This window comes from Phyllostomus hastatus, unplaced genomic scaffold (assembly GCF_019186645.2).
Source record: "Phyllostomus hastatus isolate PE091 unplaced genomic scaffold, TTU_PhHast_1.1 phas_scaffold_760, whole genome shotgun sequence".
Taxonomy (NCBI): Eukaryota; Metazoa; Chordata; class Mammalia; order Chiroptera; family Phyllostomidae; genus Phyllostomus; species Phyllostomus hastatus.
The window spans coordinates 2,065,784-2,084,365 of NW_025334040.1; the positions used below are offsets into that span (position 1 = coordinate 2,065,784).

The 18,582-nt window shown below is 39.7% G+C and overlaps 2 protein-coding genes across 4 annotated transcripts in view; one reads left to right on the top strand and one right to left on the bottom strand.

Moving 5' to 3' along the window:
- Positions 1-1,369: 1,369 nt before the first annotated feature.
- Positions 1,370-11,318, bottom strand: LOC123810919. The gene is made up of 5 exons (XM_045826761.1): positions 11,120-11,318; positions 8,451-10,798; positions 8,053-8,177; positions 6,690-7,325; positions 1,370-2,400 (listed from the first exon to the last, which is right to left on the bottom strand). The coding sequence occupies exons 1-2, from the start codon at positions 11,316-11,318 to the stop codon at positions 10,344-10,346; spliced, it is 654 nt and encodes a 217-aa protein (XP_045682717.1). The 3' UTR covers positions 1,370-2,400; positions 6,690-7,325; positions 8,053-8,177; positions 8,451-10,343.
- MORC2 (MORC family CW-type zinc finger 2) overlaps positions 10,797-18,582 on the top strand; it is a 39,141-nt gene continuing 31,355 nt past the window's right edge. For all 3 annotated transcript variants that reach the window (XM_045826818.1, XM_045826820.1, XM_045826821.1), the window contains exon 1: positions 10,797-12,298. In XM_045826818.1, coding sequence (XP_045682774.1) covers positions 12,231-12,298 — 68 coding nt within the window. In that variant the 5' untranslated portion in view covers positions 10,797-12,230. The remainder of the gene's footprint in view (positions 12,299-18,582) is intronic.

Sequence of the window (18,582 nt, forward strand, 5' to 3'; positions counted from 1 at the left end):
AACCTCAACAATCATTCAGTCATCTGGTTGTAAGCAACAGAAATCCTCTTTGGCTTATTGCCCCCACCCCCAAAAAAAAGAAAGAAAAAAAAAAAAGGAACATTATAAGGATATATGGTAGTCTACACAAAGGCAAATCTGGATAACCAGGCCTGATAGTAGGAATCAGGGCACCTGTGGGGATGTCCTTGCACCCACTCTTAAATGCTTTCCATCAGAATGACTCAGGTCCGATACTTTTGTCTGTCACCTGTCTTAAGACTCAAAATCCTAGCAGATGGGGAGTTTTGATTGGACAAGCTTGGAGCACACATCCAGTGTTAGCTAAGACGTCAAAATACTGTAATTTAGTTTCACTAATACCACAGAATGGGAAATAGTGGTCCAAAGGCAAAGTGGGGATCCATCACTAAAAGGGAAAATGATTTTGGGGAGGCCAAAGTAAAGGGATGTCTACTACATCATTCTTTTAATGATGGGAAGAGCCTTTGCACCTAAAGATGTCAAGATGCTGGTGGGAGTTGTATGTGCTGCTGAGAGTTTAATGTGTATGCAATGAACTTAGCAAAAAAAGAGAAAAGTTATTTTGGACCTTGATTGCAGTAAGACCAGAACACTCATATTTCAAAGAAAATGTGACTTTTCTCTTTCTGCCTAGTGTAAAAAATGCAAGAGGTCTTCATAAATTAACATTAGTTGAGAATTAAAACAATCTTTTGGTGACTAAAACCATAAAAATCTGGTAATTTGAATATGCCTGAACATTTAAAGTATACTTGAAAAATTCAGGGACAACTACTGAGCTGAGTTTCTCAAACAAGTAAAGGTACAGCAATCTGTCACTTTGAGTAATGGATGATGAGCATCTTTTATCAAAATATCACTAAGGTAAAGGTGGGCATTTAAAATTATTTGATGAAACAGGCTCAGTGTTAAGTAACTTGCCAAGGCCAAACAGTGAGCAGTAAAATTAATGATTCTTTACTTTTAAATAAAGTTTATGCGTACTGTGAGTTATGGAAAACAGTCCAATACAGAAATGTATCAAGTTCAAAATCTCATAATCTGTGCTATTCAAAGAAAGCCATTAATAGGCTTTTCTACATAATCATAAACACAAATTTTAAAATTAGTCCATTCTATATATTTCTTTATCAATAGCTTGTTTCATTCACTTAACATAACATGGCCATTTTCCCATGTCCATACACAATTGAGTGTACCTTACTCATTTTAAAAGACGTGATTTTTCTTAATATTTTCAGTGTGGCCATGACCTATAGTTTAATAAATATTTGGACCTGTCAGGCTTCAATACTGGTATAGTATATTAAGACTCAATTTCAAGCAATAGAGACCCAACTCAAAGTAACTTAAACAAAAGAGTATTTATTGGTTCACAAAACTGAAAAAATCCAGAGGATATACTAGCTTCAGGCACGGGTGGATCCAGGAGCACAAACATTGTCATCAGGACTCAAGTCTCCATCATTTGGCTCCGCTTTCCTCTGCACTGGCTTCATTTTCTGACTGGCTCATTTGATATGGTGGACTCCTGGTGGTCTGAGGTTTTTTTCATCCTACAAAGTTAAGCAACCTCAGTAAATTGAGTTTCTGAGCTTTTCTTCTTCCATAGTTCAGTAAAACTCCTAGGGTTGAGTATCACTGGATCAACTTGAATCACATGACCATTCCTGAATCAATCACTATGGTGAAGGAGATGATTGTTGACTGATCAGGTATGAACTATGTGTCCAACATGAAACTTAAGGTTAGATCAGACTGTCTGAACTATGCAGACTGAAAATAGATATGGTTCCAAGAAACATCAGGGAGTTGTTACAAAGAGATGGAATGAATTGCTGGTCAATTAAAAATAGTATCAGTGATAAGACCGGATATTCTAAAAGTTTAATCTTTGCTCATAAAGTTGAATGATAACAGCTGGCACTGTTACTTTCTTAATAAAAGCATTAAAACAAAAACAAAACCATCATGGGGATTATATACTGTACTCAGGAAACTTATTGGAATGGAATAATCATGTCCAGTAACATACTCTGGATGATTCAATAGTTTCAATGTAAGTAACATGAGTCGGAGAGCCCAACTATCAAGTTGACATAATGCAAGACAACTAGTCTCCCAATGGCAAATAGTATGTGAGGGTTTTCAAGTCAATGGTAAATTTTAAGTTCGTGTAAAGTTTTCTTGTGTTCAAGTCTTTTGCCAAGTTGAACATTTCTCATTTCTGAACTGGTGAATCAGACTCACTTCTATATTACTGCAGAAGAGAGAAACTGACTGCTTTTGATCTGCTGTACTCCTTCAGATCTGATAGAAGGGGTCCCAGGTGCTGAAAATGATCGAATATATACATGCTTAGAGGCTTCTTCTGCACTAAAAAAGGTTGCTGCTGGTCAAAGAGTATACAGCATGGTCCTTCCTGTTGAGAACATTAAAGTCCTGGTGGGGTGAGGTACAGGTTGCTTCTGTTAAAAAATCTTGGTGGAACTGGGTATAAAATAGGCTGAGATCAGTTGTAATCATCTTGAGGACAGCAAGTCTGATTACACAAACATGTCAACAAAGGCAGGCAGGGGCTAAGATAAATAGGTAAGTAGGGTACCTTCAGCAGGGCCAGCCATACCAATAACCAGGATATAATATGGAAGAACACAGAGTTTAATACCAAAGCTCTGAAAATTAGTTTTTACCCTGAGCACTCCAGGGTTAATCTATAGCGTTTACTCTGGATACAATTTTCTGACCTTAAATAGCCAGTTAGGTACAGCAGCTTTCATTTTCCTGCTCATTTGTCCAAGAATGTTCAGCTCAGGAGAAGGCTATATTCTCAGTCCAAGTGAGGTTCTGTTTAGGTGTTTATGCTACACTTGTGAGTAATAGGGTTTGTCAAAGTTGGCCCTACTTTCTTTGGTAATCAAGTCTCCATCTTCTATGATTCAGCACATCTCTGGGAATTAAAAGCAAGTCAAGGCCTCAAACTGGTTGAATGGTGCTGCTGGACAGACTTAGATGAGATTTGAGGCATGGAGATTAGTAGGTAAGTTCCTAGGCTTGATTTTTAGGCTTTTTCATCCATCAATTCTGACACACGGTATTCAACTAGACTCTTGAAAGGTGGTCATCTTCACTTTAAGCCCCTCATTTTGACTGAGTGGGACAGGATTAAAGGGAATGAATGGCAGTATAGATGTCTTTTTCTGTACAGGTGAAAAAAAATCCAGCCGATATTTTGAAGGTAGTAAGAAAACTGAGTTTGTAGATAATTTTTCTTCACAAATAATAGTTGTATATACAAGCAGGATAGTCATCTTTTATTTTTATTTGTTGATGGTGAGCAGTCTAGAGTAACCAGACTTAGGCCACTTAGACGATCTGCAGACCAAGTCATGTAATCATAATTAGTCTAGTGGATAAGAGAGATATAAAGAAACCATTCCCAACATTTAACCAGTGCATTCATGAAAGTAGTTGAGGACAGCTGGCTCTTAAGTCAACTGTGAAGTAAATGAGACTTTTCTCATGATATAAATCAAAGTCTAGTTGTTCAACATGATCTGGTCTGGAAGTTTATAAGCTGAATCCTTCCTGCAAAAACAGGTAAGTTGTTTCAATGCCTGAGAGCATCTCATGGCAAGGAATAAGTTGGCCACTCTGAATCAGTGTAAAACAGTATCGAGACAGCTAAAATTCCATGCACATATCCACAATGAGGGACTGTGGTCTTGTGGCATTAGGAAGCAGCAGCAGGAAGCTTGAGTCTCCTGATAAAATCCTTAGCGGTAGGCTTTGTAGATGTTTTTCATGTCTACATATCCAGGAAGGGAAAAAAAAAAGATGATACACCAACTTGAAAGTCCCAGCAAGTAAGCTACCACAGCCTAGTCAAAAGGCCTACCTCAAAATATCCTTAATACCTACAGCTGATGGTACCAGACATCATAGGACCCACCTTAAGGAAAAATGCTCAGTGGTATAAAAAATGTTCCAAATGGTCACATTTTAAATCACATACATGAGAAAAGATGTTCAAAGACTGTCTCTTGTAGATCAGGTCTTACATGTAGTTAGAGATCAGTATTCATAATTTTAGAGCAGAATATACCAGGCAGATATACTGATGGAGGAATTGTTTTAGCTTTTTAAAGGTTATTAGCTCATTTATCCCAGAAACAGAAGTTGAAATGAATAAAAACCAAATAGGAGTAACACCACCAATGGTTGAGTCATAGTAACTTGTAGTCTGAGAGTAAGATGAATGGAAAAAAAAAAAACAAAAAAAACAGGTACCCTTTTAGTTAATGTTGCCAATATTTGAATTTTGCTTCATAGTTAATGGTTATCACTTGCATATGAAATAGAGTACCACAGCTGATGATGGGAGGTCCACATGTACAAGTTGGTCTACTACAGCCTCAATGAGGCATCAGCTTCAACACCTGGCAATTCAGGTATTCAAGGAGAATCAAGACTTCAAACTCACATTTCAAGTACCACTAGAGCATCTGGTATTTGTGAAAGATGTTGGGCAAGGGGGTTTTTGTCAGTGTTAAGTACGTATGAATCACTCAGTCTATATCCAAACCCAGCAATCACTGGAAGTCCATCGGGGGTAGAGGGCTGTAATTTTAGGTCCAGTTGATAACCACTTTTAGCCCATATAACTTCTTGGGGGGGTGGGGCTGGACAAAGACATACTGATCTTCTTAGACTTTTTTGAGTTTGCCCACAGAAGTATTCCTAAGAATGTTCTGTACCACCTGAACATGGACTGTACTGAGTAGAGGTACAGATCAGAATACCATTCAGGTCAAACGTATTGTTGTTTAGGGCAGTGTTTTTCAAATGTGTTCTGAAGAATTCTAGGTGTTGTAAAGAAGTCCTTAGGTGTCACCATGGTAGTAAAGGAAGATGCTTGTAGCAGGTTTCAGGCCCCCTACTCCTGCTTCATCCAGAGCAGCTTCACTTTTACTTTAGGTTTCCGCATAGTTTTCATTCAAAGGGCTTCATGGCCACAAAGCCTTTGGAAAACCAATGATCTAAGAATAAGTTGTTCACAAAATGCTGAAATACAAAAAATGTCATAGAAACCAAACTGTAAGCAAAGCCTATAGTAAGCAAAGATGTTTCCTGTTCACTCTTCCCCTAAGGTGGGCTACATTTATAGAATTAAGAAATTAACATTCAAATCTGCTATAAATTCTCATTGCCTGAAACTAGGCTTGTGACTATGCTCAGAGAACAACACTATTGGTTTTAAGTGACAACAGCACTGGGGTTTTTGCAGTCAGCATACAGCTGCAAAATACATTCATTCCTTTGTAAATATTATTCTAAGAATTGCATGGCTGGATGACCTCTCTTCAAGTACTGATAAGATCTCAGTGGGCCACAACTCAGAAATTCTAAGAAAATATCTACTTTTCACCCCTCCTCCCCATTTTCCCCCTTTCCAATCTTCTCACCCACCTGAGATGCAATGCCCTTGAACTAGGTTTACAATACAATTTTAGGGACAGAGAAGTACATGGCCAAATGTTGTAGAACCCATCCAAATTCAGATGAATTAACTTTCCCCTAACCTCCCGCCACTCATATTCCCACAAATCTTCTAGAGATTCCCTTGACAGAAAAATCAAGGTAATGGTCAAGATAAAGGACTCTCAAATCATGGACATGTACTAATTCAAAGCAGTTATTGATAAAAAAAAGAGGGGGGAGGTTTCAAAGATGGTAGTTTATTCCTGGGGTTCATTGGCATTCAGGAAGCACTGGCTATGCCGTCTTAAGGCAGTTGCCTCATTTCATTAAAATGCTACAAAATAACATCCTCTGCTTGATTAACTTAGAACTAGGTTTAACAGTTAAATGAGATTTTTGCTAAGCCCTCTGTGATCTTCTAATACACTATATTGTATTACCAATCAGGGAAAGGACAATTTGCAGTATTTTTACCACCTTACTGGACTACAGAAACCATGTATGACATGTAATATGGACATGTCACCCATATAAACACACATGCATACACAGCATTGCTCTAAATGGATGGCTCATTTTGTGTAAATATTTGTTTGGGGATAAAAAACAATAGCTAAGATCTTGGGTGTCCTAGAGTCCAAGACTTAAAAACCAACAAAGAAGGGATCCCCAATCAATTAGTGTCTCTTTGGGAAGACCACAAAGATGGACAAAAGATCTCTAAGTAGCTTTGTGTTTCATGTTGGGCAGTGTTGCTATCAGATGAAGATGTGTCTTGTTGACTGGATAATCTATCATCATGGAAGACAGCCTGCTCCTAAGCCTTAGGGGTATTTTCATAGAATTCTGGTCTAGGTACAGTTTATGACATCCTGGTTGAGGGTACCTGATAAGGAGGCTGGAAAACTTTTCTGGGATTCTTAACCTGCAGTCATTTTAACCCTGTGGGTTAAGTAGAGGCTAACTTAATTCCAAGGAGAGAACTGGACTGGGAGTCAGAAGGCTTGGCTTCTACCACATGGTAGCTATGTCACCTTGGACAACCTTTCAAATCCCATTTCCTGATTTGCAGAAAGGGATTATAATTTATTGTGTGATTTTGATAATTGATATTAATACATGTAAAAGTGCTTTGAAACTGTAAAGTGCGATATAAACATAAGGGTTTACCATATAGGTTCTACCTGGATGTCTCAAGAGGCCTTTTCTGGAATCTGATTGAAGCCTTGTGAGATGCTGTTAGGTAAAGGATTCCTTTGTAAAATTTCTTACATTTGTGTGAGAAGTTCTGGTTCCTGAGTAATCCCAAAGAAGATGCTATGAGACCTTCATTGTGCCTTTGTTTTAATTCCAGTAAGTCAGAATATCTGCTTTCTCTTTCAGTAGGATACTACAGATCTGAAGTGGAAAAGAACAGTGTCCAGTGACATGGATGGGATTCTTGACGCTTCATATACTTCAAACATTTGAGACTGTGGGATGTGGTCCAATGTTGTTCTCAAGATGTTGCCATTCTTTAGACAGTGTTGAAAACTAAAAATCCCCTGTTCCAAATGTATTATGTGTCTCTGAAGGTTTGAACTGAAGAAACAAAATACACACTTATGGGCCTTTGTTGTGATTAAACAGCTTCAGCTATTTGGCTTCATCACATAAAGGGTGGTGCTCAATCTGGGCAGAATAGGACACAAGTAGGTGAAGGCCACATCATGATGGCTGAATGCTCCTGGGGTCACAGTGGTCCACTGGAATGGTGTCTTCTTCAGTAGTAAGATAATAGGAATCACCATGGGCAAAAATCCAGGTACCAAATCTGTAGGCTGATGGAACAGTACAAGGAAGATAGTGAGAAGGTTCAGGGACAAAACTGGTAACAAATGCATGGCATTATCAACACAAGACTCTAACACTGGGATGGGCCTACTGTTAGCACATTAGCTGCCTGAGGGGTACTAATTATTGAAAAGCCTAACCAAGAAGCTGACAATGCTAAAGGGAAAAAAGAAGCCTTAAAATCAGTGATGATAAGAACATAAAGAGTTCTCTGGAAAAGACTATTGCCTGACTCTTGAAAATAAACTGTCTCTGAAACTGCTCTAAGTCTCCTACTTTGGGGGAGTAACTCGATTGCATTCAGGCTGCTGGGTAGTGGTTGGTGGGGAAGAAGGGCTTTGCAAAAGGCACAAAAATGGAATTTAAGTTTATATAACACCAAGGTAAATGAGATATTGCCCTCCTTCCTTTTATCATGCCTCTCTTGAATCGTCTTATGAAAAAAAGCTACTCTTAACCTTCATTTTAACAAGATTCCATCTTGAATGGGGGAGAATAAAATACCTAGGCAATAAGCCTAGTCTGTGGACCCTTCTGTAATAATCTATACAATTTTTCAGTTTCTTTCTTTGAGGGCTCCTGAAATATTTTTAAATTCAAAATTTAAAAAATAATAAAAACATGACACAAAGGAAACATGGCCCATAACTGGTGATTTTTTCCCCTAATCAAGAGTAACCAGTTTATCAACGCAATGATTAAGCAAGCACTTACTGAATGCTTATTCAGAGATAGCCTGCTTTCTAAATTGCTCCGTTCTATTAAAAGCTTCATCATATGTGGTAGTATGTGTGGGTAAAGATTCGTTAAGATCCCTTTTTCCTCAAGGGGTTTGCTGTCTGCAAGAGAACAAAGGAAAAAAAAAGCATGCAAATAACTTTAACAGGGTATTATATACAAACATAAAAGATATGTAACAAAAATTTTACAAGATTATTTCTGGCTAAAGTTAAGAGACAGATGGACAAGAGAGCATCTGAGGTGGATATTGAAAAAATGGCAGAGTTTTGGCAGGTGAAGAACTGGAGGAGGACATTTTAGGGTAGAGAAGAGAGTATGAACAAAAGTGTGGAGATGGTAAAGAATGATTCATTTTGGAAAACTGCAAGTACCGTAGTTCGCTTTGGATGCAGCGTCACCAGTTTGCAACTGAGGATCTGGCAGAAACTCAGGACTTCGAATTCCCCGTAACAGTGCTGGTGGCATTGTTTGTTTAGTCAGTCTCTCTTCTGAAAGTGAGGTCAATAGTCCCAAAATTCAAAAATAAAAGCATCCAACTTCAGAGTTCTTGTCACATCCTCATAAGCTCCTGCAGGTCCCCATCTTGCAAATCTGGAGCCCATGCGTGGCTACACTGAAAGACATCTGCTCCAGCTAGTGCAGAATACTGTAGTGAAACACTTTCAACCTTCTATCCTGGACATCTCACATTTTGTCACAGAATTTCAAGCTTAGAGTTCCAGTTGTTTTTTTCCCCCTTCTGCCAAGAAAAGCATCTTATCACCACAGTCTTGTGATTCTTTTGTAGTACATCCAGATTTTATTACAAAAAACCTAAAAGGCCAATACATTTTTCTCCAAAAAAGTTATTTCTCTGGCAGTGAGATCATTTGTCTCTGCCCTTTAGGTAAAGGGTACAGTCAATTGACTTTTTCCAGATATTTGTATGCAATAGCAGAACCAGGTAACACCTAACCAGACAAAATACACTTAAACTTGTGTGTTCACTTGCTTAGAGCTGTACCACTCCACAAAACAAAATGTCTGAAATCCAACTGTTCAAACATTTCTATAGTGTTTGCTGGGCAATAGCCTGGAATTAGATAAAAGCAGCTGACAATTAACAAAGAAGCAAAAAACTGGCATTTTGGCCACTGTAGTAACACACTTGCAAGCAAATAGAATACAAAGCAGTCCAGGAAAATGTTAAGCTTTGAAACACTTCCAAATCCACTGATTGTGAGGTTCAGCAGAGGTTCCAACAAAACTTTTCAGCAAATGTTAACCTTCAATTAATAAAGATAACCCCCAACATCTTTGGGAATTCCATGGCTGGTTCATTCAGTCTGTTCCAGTGAGCCAGATTGCTAAAAATCCACCTGCACCATTAATTAGCTAGACTTGGCAGCACCATTTAAAAAGAAACCTGCTCATCACCAACCACATAGACTAGGGATATAAAATAGGAGCAAGTAACAGATGACAAACATGGTCGTGAAAATGGTCAGTGAAAGAGTCAGAAAGGCAGTCAGGCACCAGTATAAGCAGCAACAAACAGTTAATGGGCCAAAGATTAAATATGCCTCTTGACACTAGAGAACATGTCCACTCTTATTTTCCGCTGCTTTATAATGGGTGCCACAGTACCATATGCATTAGCCACCTTCAGGCACCCTATGAGGAAAGAAAAGACTCAGAAAAGAAGCCAAGCAGTGGAGTGTTGTTACCCCGAATACCCATTATGCACAAAAAAGCTCACATATCCCAGGGATTCAAACAGGGGCTTCGAATTGGTTGTGAAGGATCCCAAATGACATCTAGGCCTCAGTTTCCTCCCTATGGCATAAACAAATTGTGGTTCTTAACTCTTCAGGGGTGATACCTCCCTTTGAAAACTTGTTGGAGATGGATCCTCGTTCCCTTAAAATGCACAGTCCCACTAATTTCTGCATACAATTTCAGGGAGTTTGGGGATCTCCAACTCCAATCCAAGGTTCCCAGGTTCAAAATCCATGGATTGGGCAATTGCTGTTTTCTTACAACTCAAAAAAATTGACAAACGATAATTATCCCTTACGTACACTGACGCTTTATAGTTTATAAAGCGATTTTAATTCCACAAACATCGATAGGCAGAGGAGGAAACTGAGGCGCAGACATATTACAGAGTGACTTGCCTAAGGTCACTCGGCCAGCTGGTGGCTAGGCCCGGAAGCAAACCCAGTTCTTCCGACTCCGGAGCTTGTCTCCCACCCCCGAGCTGCCGCCAGAGCTCCCGCCTCTCACTAAGGCGGCATAAGGAGGAAAAGGCAAAGTAGAAAGCCCACCACCAACCATCCCCCAGCACCTTCCTGTGCCTCCAACTGGGTCCTTGCAGGCCCCGAAGGGTGGCGCCAGGCCTCCAGGCCCGCCCCGGCCACCCCCGCTTCCCCAGACGCGCCAAATCCCGCCGCCGCCTCCCCGGGAGCGGGGCGGAGCAACTGCCCGCCACCGCCGACCACCCGGACGACTCCTCTTCGAATCGCAAACGCATAGGCCGCCGCCCGAGTTCTGCGTACGAGAAGAAAGACACGGCGCGAGCGCCAACGGCCACCGGGCGCGCGCCGCGGCGGCCGGGCCTGCGCCCCAAGAGCTGGATGCCAGAGCAGGAGAAAGAGCCGCCAACCGATCGCTCGATCGACCGCGCGCCCGCTCCTTCGCCCTACCAGACCGGGGAGGGGGGGAGGGCGCGCCAGGGCTTCTTCGAATTAGGGGCCTGACTCCCCGGCGACGAGACAAGATGGCTCCTCCGGTCCGCTCTGCAGCTACCGTCCCGGCTGCGTCGCTCGACCCGCCCCCGGTACTGTTTCTTTAAATGGCGGAGAGGGTCAGGAAAGCAGGAAGAGAGGCGCGTTCTCTCACGTGATAGGGGTGGACCCAGCTAACAAGATCCGGTCACGTGGAGACACACTGTCAACCAATCAGAGGGCGTCGTTTTAGGGCGGAGGTGGGAGGAGCTCTAGCTCTCTGATTGGCTGAATGCGCCGCGGAGGCCTCGGGGGTTTGGGGCGTCGGGGAGTGCGCGAGGCATCCCGTTTCGTGTGCACTAGCCGAGACAAAGCGGAGGGTGAGGTGGCCGCGGAAGCGGCTGCGAAGCTGCCCAAAAAGCCCAATTTCGTGGTGCTCAGTCCTGTCATCATCTCATTCATCACGGCGCACGGGCGGCTTGTGTCGTGACGGCGGCGGCGGCGGAGGCAACGGAGGCGGAGGCGGCAGCACATGGTTCCAAGAACGCGCTGCGGTTGTAGGGTTCCAGTTCCGTGGGGAGGGAAAAAGGCAGCCGTGATCGCTGGGCAACGCCCGGTTGGGTAGTGCGCTCTCCATTGCCTTCGATCTGGGCTTTGAAAACTGGGCTTGACTCCTTTTCCAGAGGAGAGGCCCGGAAAAGGCCTGAGGCTGAGGTCTGAGGAGAGTGGGGGAGGGGCGCGCGGCCCACTTGAGGTAATTCGGGTGGGTTAATTCTGAGGCCTTTTAGTGGGCCTTTGTGAGGTAATTTGACCCACGAGCCTGGGGAGACTGGGGCGGGGCTCTGAAAACGGGAATCCGCCATCAGCGGTTAAGAGATCTTTCAGTTGGGAGCTGGTAAAGCCGGAAGTATCGCCATATATACTCCACATCGCGGTCGCCAGTCTGGTGTCTCTTTAAAGATCCTGGGATCATTGATGGCGAAGACATGGGTGATTGACCACTCTTATAACAGAAGTTGATAAATTTCCGGATTGGTAAGTTTCCGGATTGCTGAATTTCCTAGAAGAACGAAAAAGGGCTCGAAGAAAATGAAGATGGAGCAGTAATAAAACCGCCAACTCCGTACCATCTACTTTCAAGATCATCCACGTTTCGATTCGTTGAACAATCACAACTTAACGCCAAAGCTCCTTGAGACCGCAGATTTATTGACATAGTTCTATTCACGATACTACATCAAAGTCTGAGAAGATAAAAACTTCCAGGAGAAATCAATTGTAGTTTTAGACATCTCTGAATATATTTTAGATAGGTACTCAGTAATCTTGTTTAATTGTAAGGAGCCAGACTCAATTACCAAATCTTTCTGGGAAGAATCCTGGAAAATCTATTTCGTTACAAGGTTGTATTTCCCAGTTGGTAAAGGACTGGACCTCACTGCACTTATGGCTTTCACGAATTACAGCAGTTTGAATCGAGCTCAGCTAACCTTTGAATATCTGCACACAAATTCGTAAGTATCTATAGATGCCACTATAGTCACCGATAAGTCCTTTCTTGATATTAGTGTGGAAATCTCAAAAGTTTGCTTTTTCACTTTTGGGGATATATCGCTGGATGAACTGAAATCAGTGAAATATTTCTTGCTAATCCAGAAGAATACGACCATTTATTGGATCAGAATTTATTTGATCAAATGCAAACTAGTTTTTTGAGTTACTATATCAACTTCTTTCTCAAGCATTTGTTAGGAATCCAATAAGGACTGTTCTTTGGATCATCAAAAGTTGGACTATCCTAGTATATTTTTTTTAGTGACAACAGCCAAAACAGTTTGGTTATAACAAGTTTTATTCTTTCTAACAAGGAAAAAAGTGAACGAAGATATTGAAATGACAACTTATTAGAAGAAAAAAATTTTTTCCCCCAGCAAACAGATGGCTTTATATTTCTGGGAAATTCGTCTCCACATCCAACATAGTTTTAATATGCTAAGCAGGAAGTGGCATCTTGTTTAAAACCATGATTTAAATAGCCATTCCCAAAACGTGTGCAAATCTCAGAACACGTAGAGTGTTTGTCGTTCTTTAGTTCATGAAGAGATTACCATCACTACATTGGTCTGCAGTGTTTTGGGGTTAACCCTTACGCTCACTCATGGAAGTAATTGATTGGAGTTGTAACTACTTAGTGTTTTAATACATACATTTGTCACTTTTGAGATCAAGGTAAGTAGCCTAACATTTTAGGATATAGAGAGGTGACGAGCAGCTAAATGATGGCCCAGACATCTGAAGAATCACCTTCAGGGCTGAGAATGTGAACTTCAGTTATTCAACAATAGTTTAGTAATTTTTATCCTTTCACGGGAAAGGACTTAGAAACAAAACCAAAACCCTTAATTTTTCAGAGTTTCTGTGATCACATCTGTAACTTTTTGTTTGCTATTTTTCCTATCAAGGAAATAAAATTTCTCTTAACTGAAGTGAATTTCCAAATTACGAGAGCCTGGTTTTATTTTGCTTTGTGTAGGAAGCTTATTATTGAACTAGTGTCTTTTAGGATAGGTGCTGTAGAGTTTACCTAGGCAAATTCTTGTGCTGTGGACGGTGAATCTGAAATCCAGTTAGGTAAGGTTACTGACTAGTTTATAATACAGCCTTGGGCAAAACCTTTGTTTTCCTTCTTTATGTTTGAACTGTCATATTAAGAATCAGCAGTTAAAAAAAAATCAGCAGTTGAAACCACTATATATTCACAGATGATTGTGCTTTGGAATGAGAAGCCAAATTTGGAATGGTAGACTATTTAATAATCTTGGAAGAACATGAACAGGACTTTAGAAACTGGATTCTTGTTTCAGCTTCCCTAAAGACCATTTGATTATAAAATAGTAGTAACTAATTGATCATGCTAGTTACTGTTTTAAACATGGCTGAAAGTTGTCTTTATAGCAACACTACTGGAATTATTCCAACTTTGTATTGAAGAAACTGAGGCCCAGCTTTATCTTTAAGGACTTCTTTCCTTGTCTGTACAGAGAAGGGTTTACTTACTGGTTTATTTTTTTTTAATTGATTTTAGGGAGAGAAGGGGGGAGAAACATCAATTTGTTCCACTCTTCCATGCATTCATTGGTTGATACCTGCATGTGCCCCAACCAGGTATCGAACCTGCAACCTTGGGTTGTGGTGGGATGATGCCTTAATCAAATGAGCTCTCTGGCCAGGGCTACTTCTCACTTTAAAAGTCTTCAATTTGATCTTAGCAAGCCTCTAAGTTGAGGATTCTGGCATATTTCTTTCTGCTTGTTCTATTTTATAGCTTATTAACATTAGGTGGACACAGCCAAATTGAAGAATTGAGCCTCAGGTAAATCACTTCTTTGAAGTGATAATGGAGAATTTTCTTTACCAATGTTGAATTGGAATCACCTGCTTGCATAGAAATTTGAGGGTTGGTTGTAGCATTTTGGAAGCTCTGTAATATTTGGGTTATGCCATTGAATTAGTCTACTTTTAAATATCCCCAGTTGTGCCAGAAGAGAATATGAACCCTAGAATGACAAAATAAAGTTCCTGGTTTATAACTAATTTAGAGATTTCTTTAATATGGTGACCTGACTGGAAGCTCAGTTCTAGAGGAAACACAATTTTAAATTTCCTTTCTTTCTCTTTTATTGTTTGATTGTAGAGAGAGGAAAAGTGAGCGCGAGAGAAACATTGATTTGTTGTCCCACTACGCATTCAAATGTTATTTCTTGAATGTGTCCTGGGGGGGGTGGTCAAACCCAAAACCACGTATCAGGATGATGCTGTAATCAACTGAGTAGCAGACCAGGGCCTTAAATTTTTTTAAGATGTGACTTGGTACTGCTCTTAATGATGTTAGATATATATCCTCTGTAATAAGTGGTGCAATCTCAACTTCAGAGAAGGTGAAATTGTTCTTACAATACCTTGTTTGTTCTGTTATGTTAAAAAGAAGATCACTTAAGGGTGTCTGGCATCTGCAATATACGCCATGTTGTTAATTATGAAAGAAATGACCTTTTCCTTACCTTCTAGGTAATGGAGAGTTGTAAACAGCCTGGAAAGGGTGGAAGTCAATGTGATGCAGTGGAAAGATCATGGGCTTGGGAGCATGCCAAGCTATGATTTGATTGCTTTTTGGCTGTGTCCTTGAGCAGAGGTCAACTTCTCTGAGCCTCAGTTTCTTCATCTATAAAATGGGACTAATTTGACTGTGTTTCTGAGTACTATGTAAAATACCGTTTATAAAGTAATTAACTCTTAAATAGTACATAGTAAACATTAATAGATGGTGGTGATTATTGTTTATAATATTAACTTACATAAACCAAAAGTTGGTGGAAGCATGGTAGCAATGTGCTCTTTGGTGCTAGTCATTAGGCAGATAAATTCCTAGTAGATTCTGGCCCATCTGTTAGAGACAGTGAACATCTTTTTATATTCCAGTGCTAACTGCTGACGGTTATTCTCTCTTGGTTCCCATTAGCATTAAGGTTTAAAGCAGGTATAGGAAATTCTCAGGATAACATGGAAGTCTTAGGATAATTTTTTTTAATACTGGATATTCTAGAATTTTTTTACTTTTAAGATTTTATTTATTTATTTTTAGAGAGAGGGGAAGGGAGGGAGAAGGAGGGAGAGAAACAGCAATGTGTGGTTGCCTCTTGCTTGCCCCACACTGGGGACCTGGCCTGCAACCCAGGCATGTGCCTTGACTGGGAATCGAACTGGTGACCCTTTCCTTTGCAGTCCAGTGCTCAATCCATTGAGCCACACTGGCCAGGGCTCAAGTTTTTAGATAAAAGGAGTTTTATGCTGTTACTGCTTTTTGGTGATGGGTTTTGTGGCTGATAGTAAAAAGTTCATGAACAATATAGGTGTAGTGCTGGTGGTAATGTTCCTTTGGCATAAGATACGTATCTTAAGTCACTCTTTGCAGTAATGCTAAGTGGTATGATAGAGCAGGATGCTTAAGTATAACATGTCTGCTTTCTATGTCTGTTCCTGTTGGCATATTTAATAATTTTTATCTTGGCTATTAATATTTTTGGTTTGTTTTATCCATAAAGTGAATATGGAGGAATCTGTTAACTCTAGATATATTCTTTCTTATGACAATTCTGTTGAAATGTGGATTCTTAACTCTAATTATATTAAAACAATATGAAATGTAAATGGTTGCTTTAGAATTTCTCAGCTTTATTTTCTATCGATTAGGGCAGTTAACTATTGTCAACATATCCAAGAGCTCAGCTGGTTTAAATTCAGGCTGAATATGAATTGGGAGACCGTTTCCTTAATAATAAATATATTTACATGTGAATTTGTCACTGGAAATGCTGAGCTGAAATACTTTTTTTTTTTTTTTTTGTCCAGCACAAACGGTGTAAAAGCCTTGATCAGTTCAAAGTAGAGTTTGTTAAAATATTTGTTTTTCCACATGGTAGATCTTTCTTGGGTCACAAACAAGGAGTTATTGGGTCTATGAAGAATTTCCTTTGATAGTTATTCAGATATTTGTATCTCAGATACTAGAAATGAGTGCATCTCTTTGAATATTATTTGAAAAAAGGGGAGAACTTGTGCAGTTGGTACATTTCTGGTTCTTAACCATTTTAAGAGGTATTTAGAATTCTGGCTTTACCTGGCTGGCATAGCTCAGTGGATTGAGCGTGGGCTGCGAAAGTGTCGCAGGTTCGATTCCCAGTCAGGGTATATGCCTGGGTTGCAGGCCATGACCCCCAGCAACCCCACATTGACGTTTCTCTCTCTCTCTATCTCCCTCCCTTCCCTCTCTAAAAATAAATAAAATCTTAAAAAATTCCAGCTTTAACATTTGTTAGTAGGATCTATCCTTAATTGGTTGGAGGATTGAAGAAGATTTTGTGTTGTTTCTGACCTCATCAACAGTTGTCACAACAGTCCCCTTTTATGATGTATCAGTACACATCACAAAAATACCCTTTAGTTATAGCTGTGTTTCCTTCCTTCCTTCCTTCCTTCCTACCTACCTACCTACCTACCTACCTACCTACGGGAAGGGAGGGAAAAGAGAGGAGGAGAGAAACATCAATGTGAGAGGGAAACATGGATAGGCTGCTTCTCACACCCACCCGATCTGGGGACTGAACCACCACCTAGGCATTTGCACTGACTGGGTCTAACCTGTGACCTTTTTAGTTTACTGGATGCTGCTCCAACGAACTGAGCCACATTGGCCAGGGCCCCCTTAGTTAGATTTTAAAGATACCTGTTAATTTATCTGAAATATGTAAGTGTGGAATAGCATTGACACTGTGTGGAACAAGGAAAACTATTTGGAATGTGTATTTCTAATTTTAAAAGTACAAGGCACATTTCTGAACATTGTATAGGAAGTAGTGAAAACTTAGCCAGAGATAGTTTGTACTTTCTCTTTTGAGATCTTACCATTGAATTCTAAATGTCTCATTTTTTATATGAAGATCAGAAATATGTATTCCTAAGAAGCAGTTGCTATTCCTATTTTTTATTTCTTTGCTCTGATGGCAAAGACTATCAGAATTAGTTTTCTAGATTATTCATATTCGCCACTCTCACGACCAAAGGCCAGATCCTTCATTCTGTAATTTATTAATCCAGAAATTTCTGCTTACAAGTTGTAGTCTCATTTTCATTGTGTTTTTTCAGGAGCTATGTTTCTGAGATTTCTTGACTTAAGTTAAAGTGCTAATTCTTATTGAGATAAGTATTGCAGCAATTTATATTTTTATATAACAGTGCTCGAAATTTTAAAAATTTAGGGCATTAAAAAACTAATTCCATTTGTAAGTTTAAATCAGTTATAAGTCATGGAAATAACTGGTTGAAAGCTTGAGAGCCAATGTTATTTTTAGTGCTACTTTAAACAAATCATGTTAATTTTCTAGCTTAGTTTTTTAGTGGAATAATCTACAGAATACTTATTTGTATTTCAGTTGATAATTTGAAGAATTTAATAAGAGTCTAGAGGTTTAAATATTTTTAAATTTTTTATTGATTAATTTTTAGAAACAGAGACAGAAGGGAGAGAGGGAGAAAGAAACATCAATTTGTTGTTCCATTTATTTATGCATTTATTAGTTGATTCTTGTATGTGCCCTGAGCAGGGATCAAACCTATAGCCTTGGCATATTGGGATGATGCTCTTACCAACTTAGCTACCTGGCCAGGGCCTTAGAGCCTTAAATATTTTTAGTAATGAAATCTATGGCTGTTTTATGCAGGGTTTTTCTCTTAGAAATTTTTTTTTTTTCATGTAAAATAAGAATTTGATGTTAGAACATTTTGAGCTCTTTTTTCTAGTTGAATTGGAGAGAAATTTGTCTTTTTGTTAAAACTTATTTATTGGTGTCACCTTTGGATTAGCAACATATATTCACTGATTTCATGGTAAAGTTCTTCCTAAAATTCCCAGAACTGTTCGTTTTAATTCAAAATTTGCATTTGTGAAAATTTCCTGACAGTTTAGTTTTGAGTATTTATTTATAAACATTTTACATCCTGCATGCTGGTTATTTAGTATTGGTATAAGTATTTTTAATCTCTAGAAAATTTCAGATTATCTATTGGGTGGAACTTTTTAAGATTTTATTTATTTATTTTTAGAGAGGGAAGTGAGGGAGAAAGAAACATCAATGTGGGGTTGCTGGGGGTCATGGCCTGCAACCCAGGCATGCACCCTGACTGGGAATCGAACCTGCAACACTTTGGTTCGCAGCCCACGCTCAATCCACTGAGCTATACC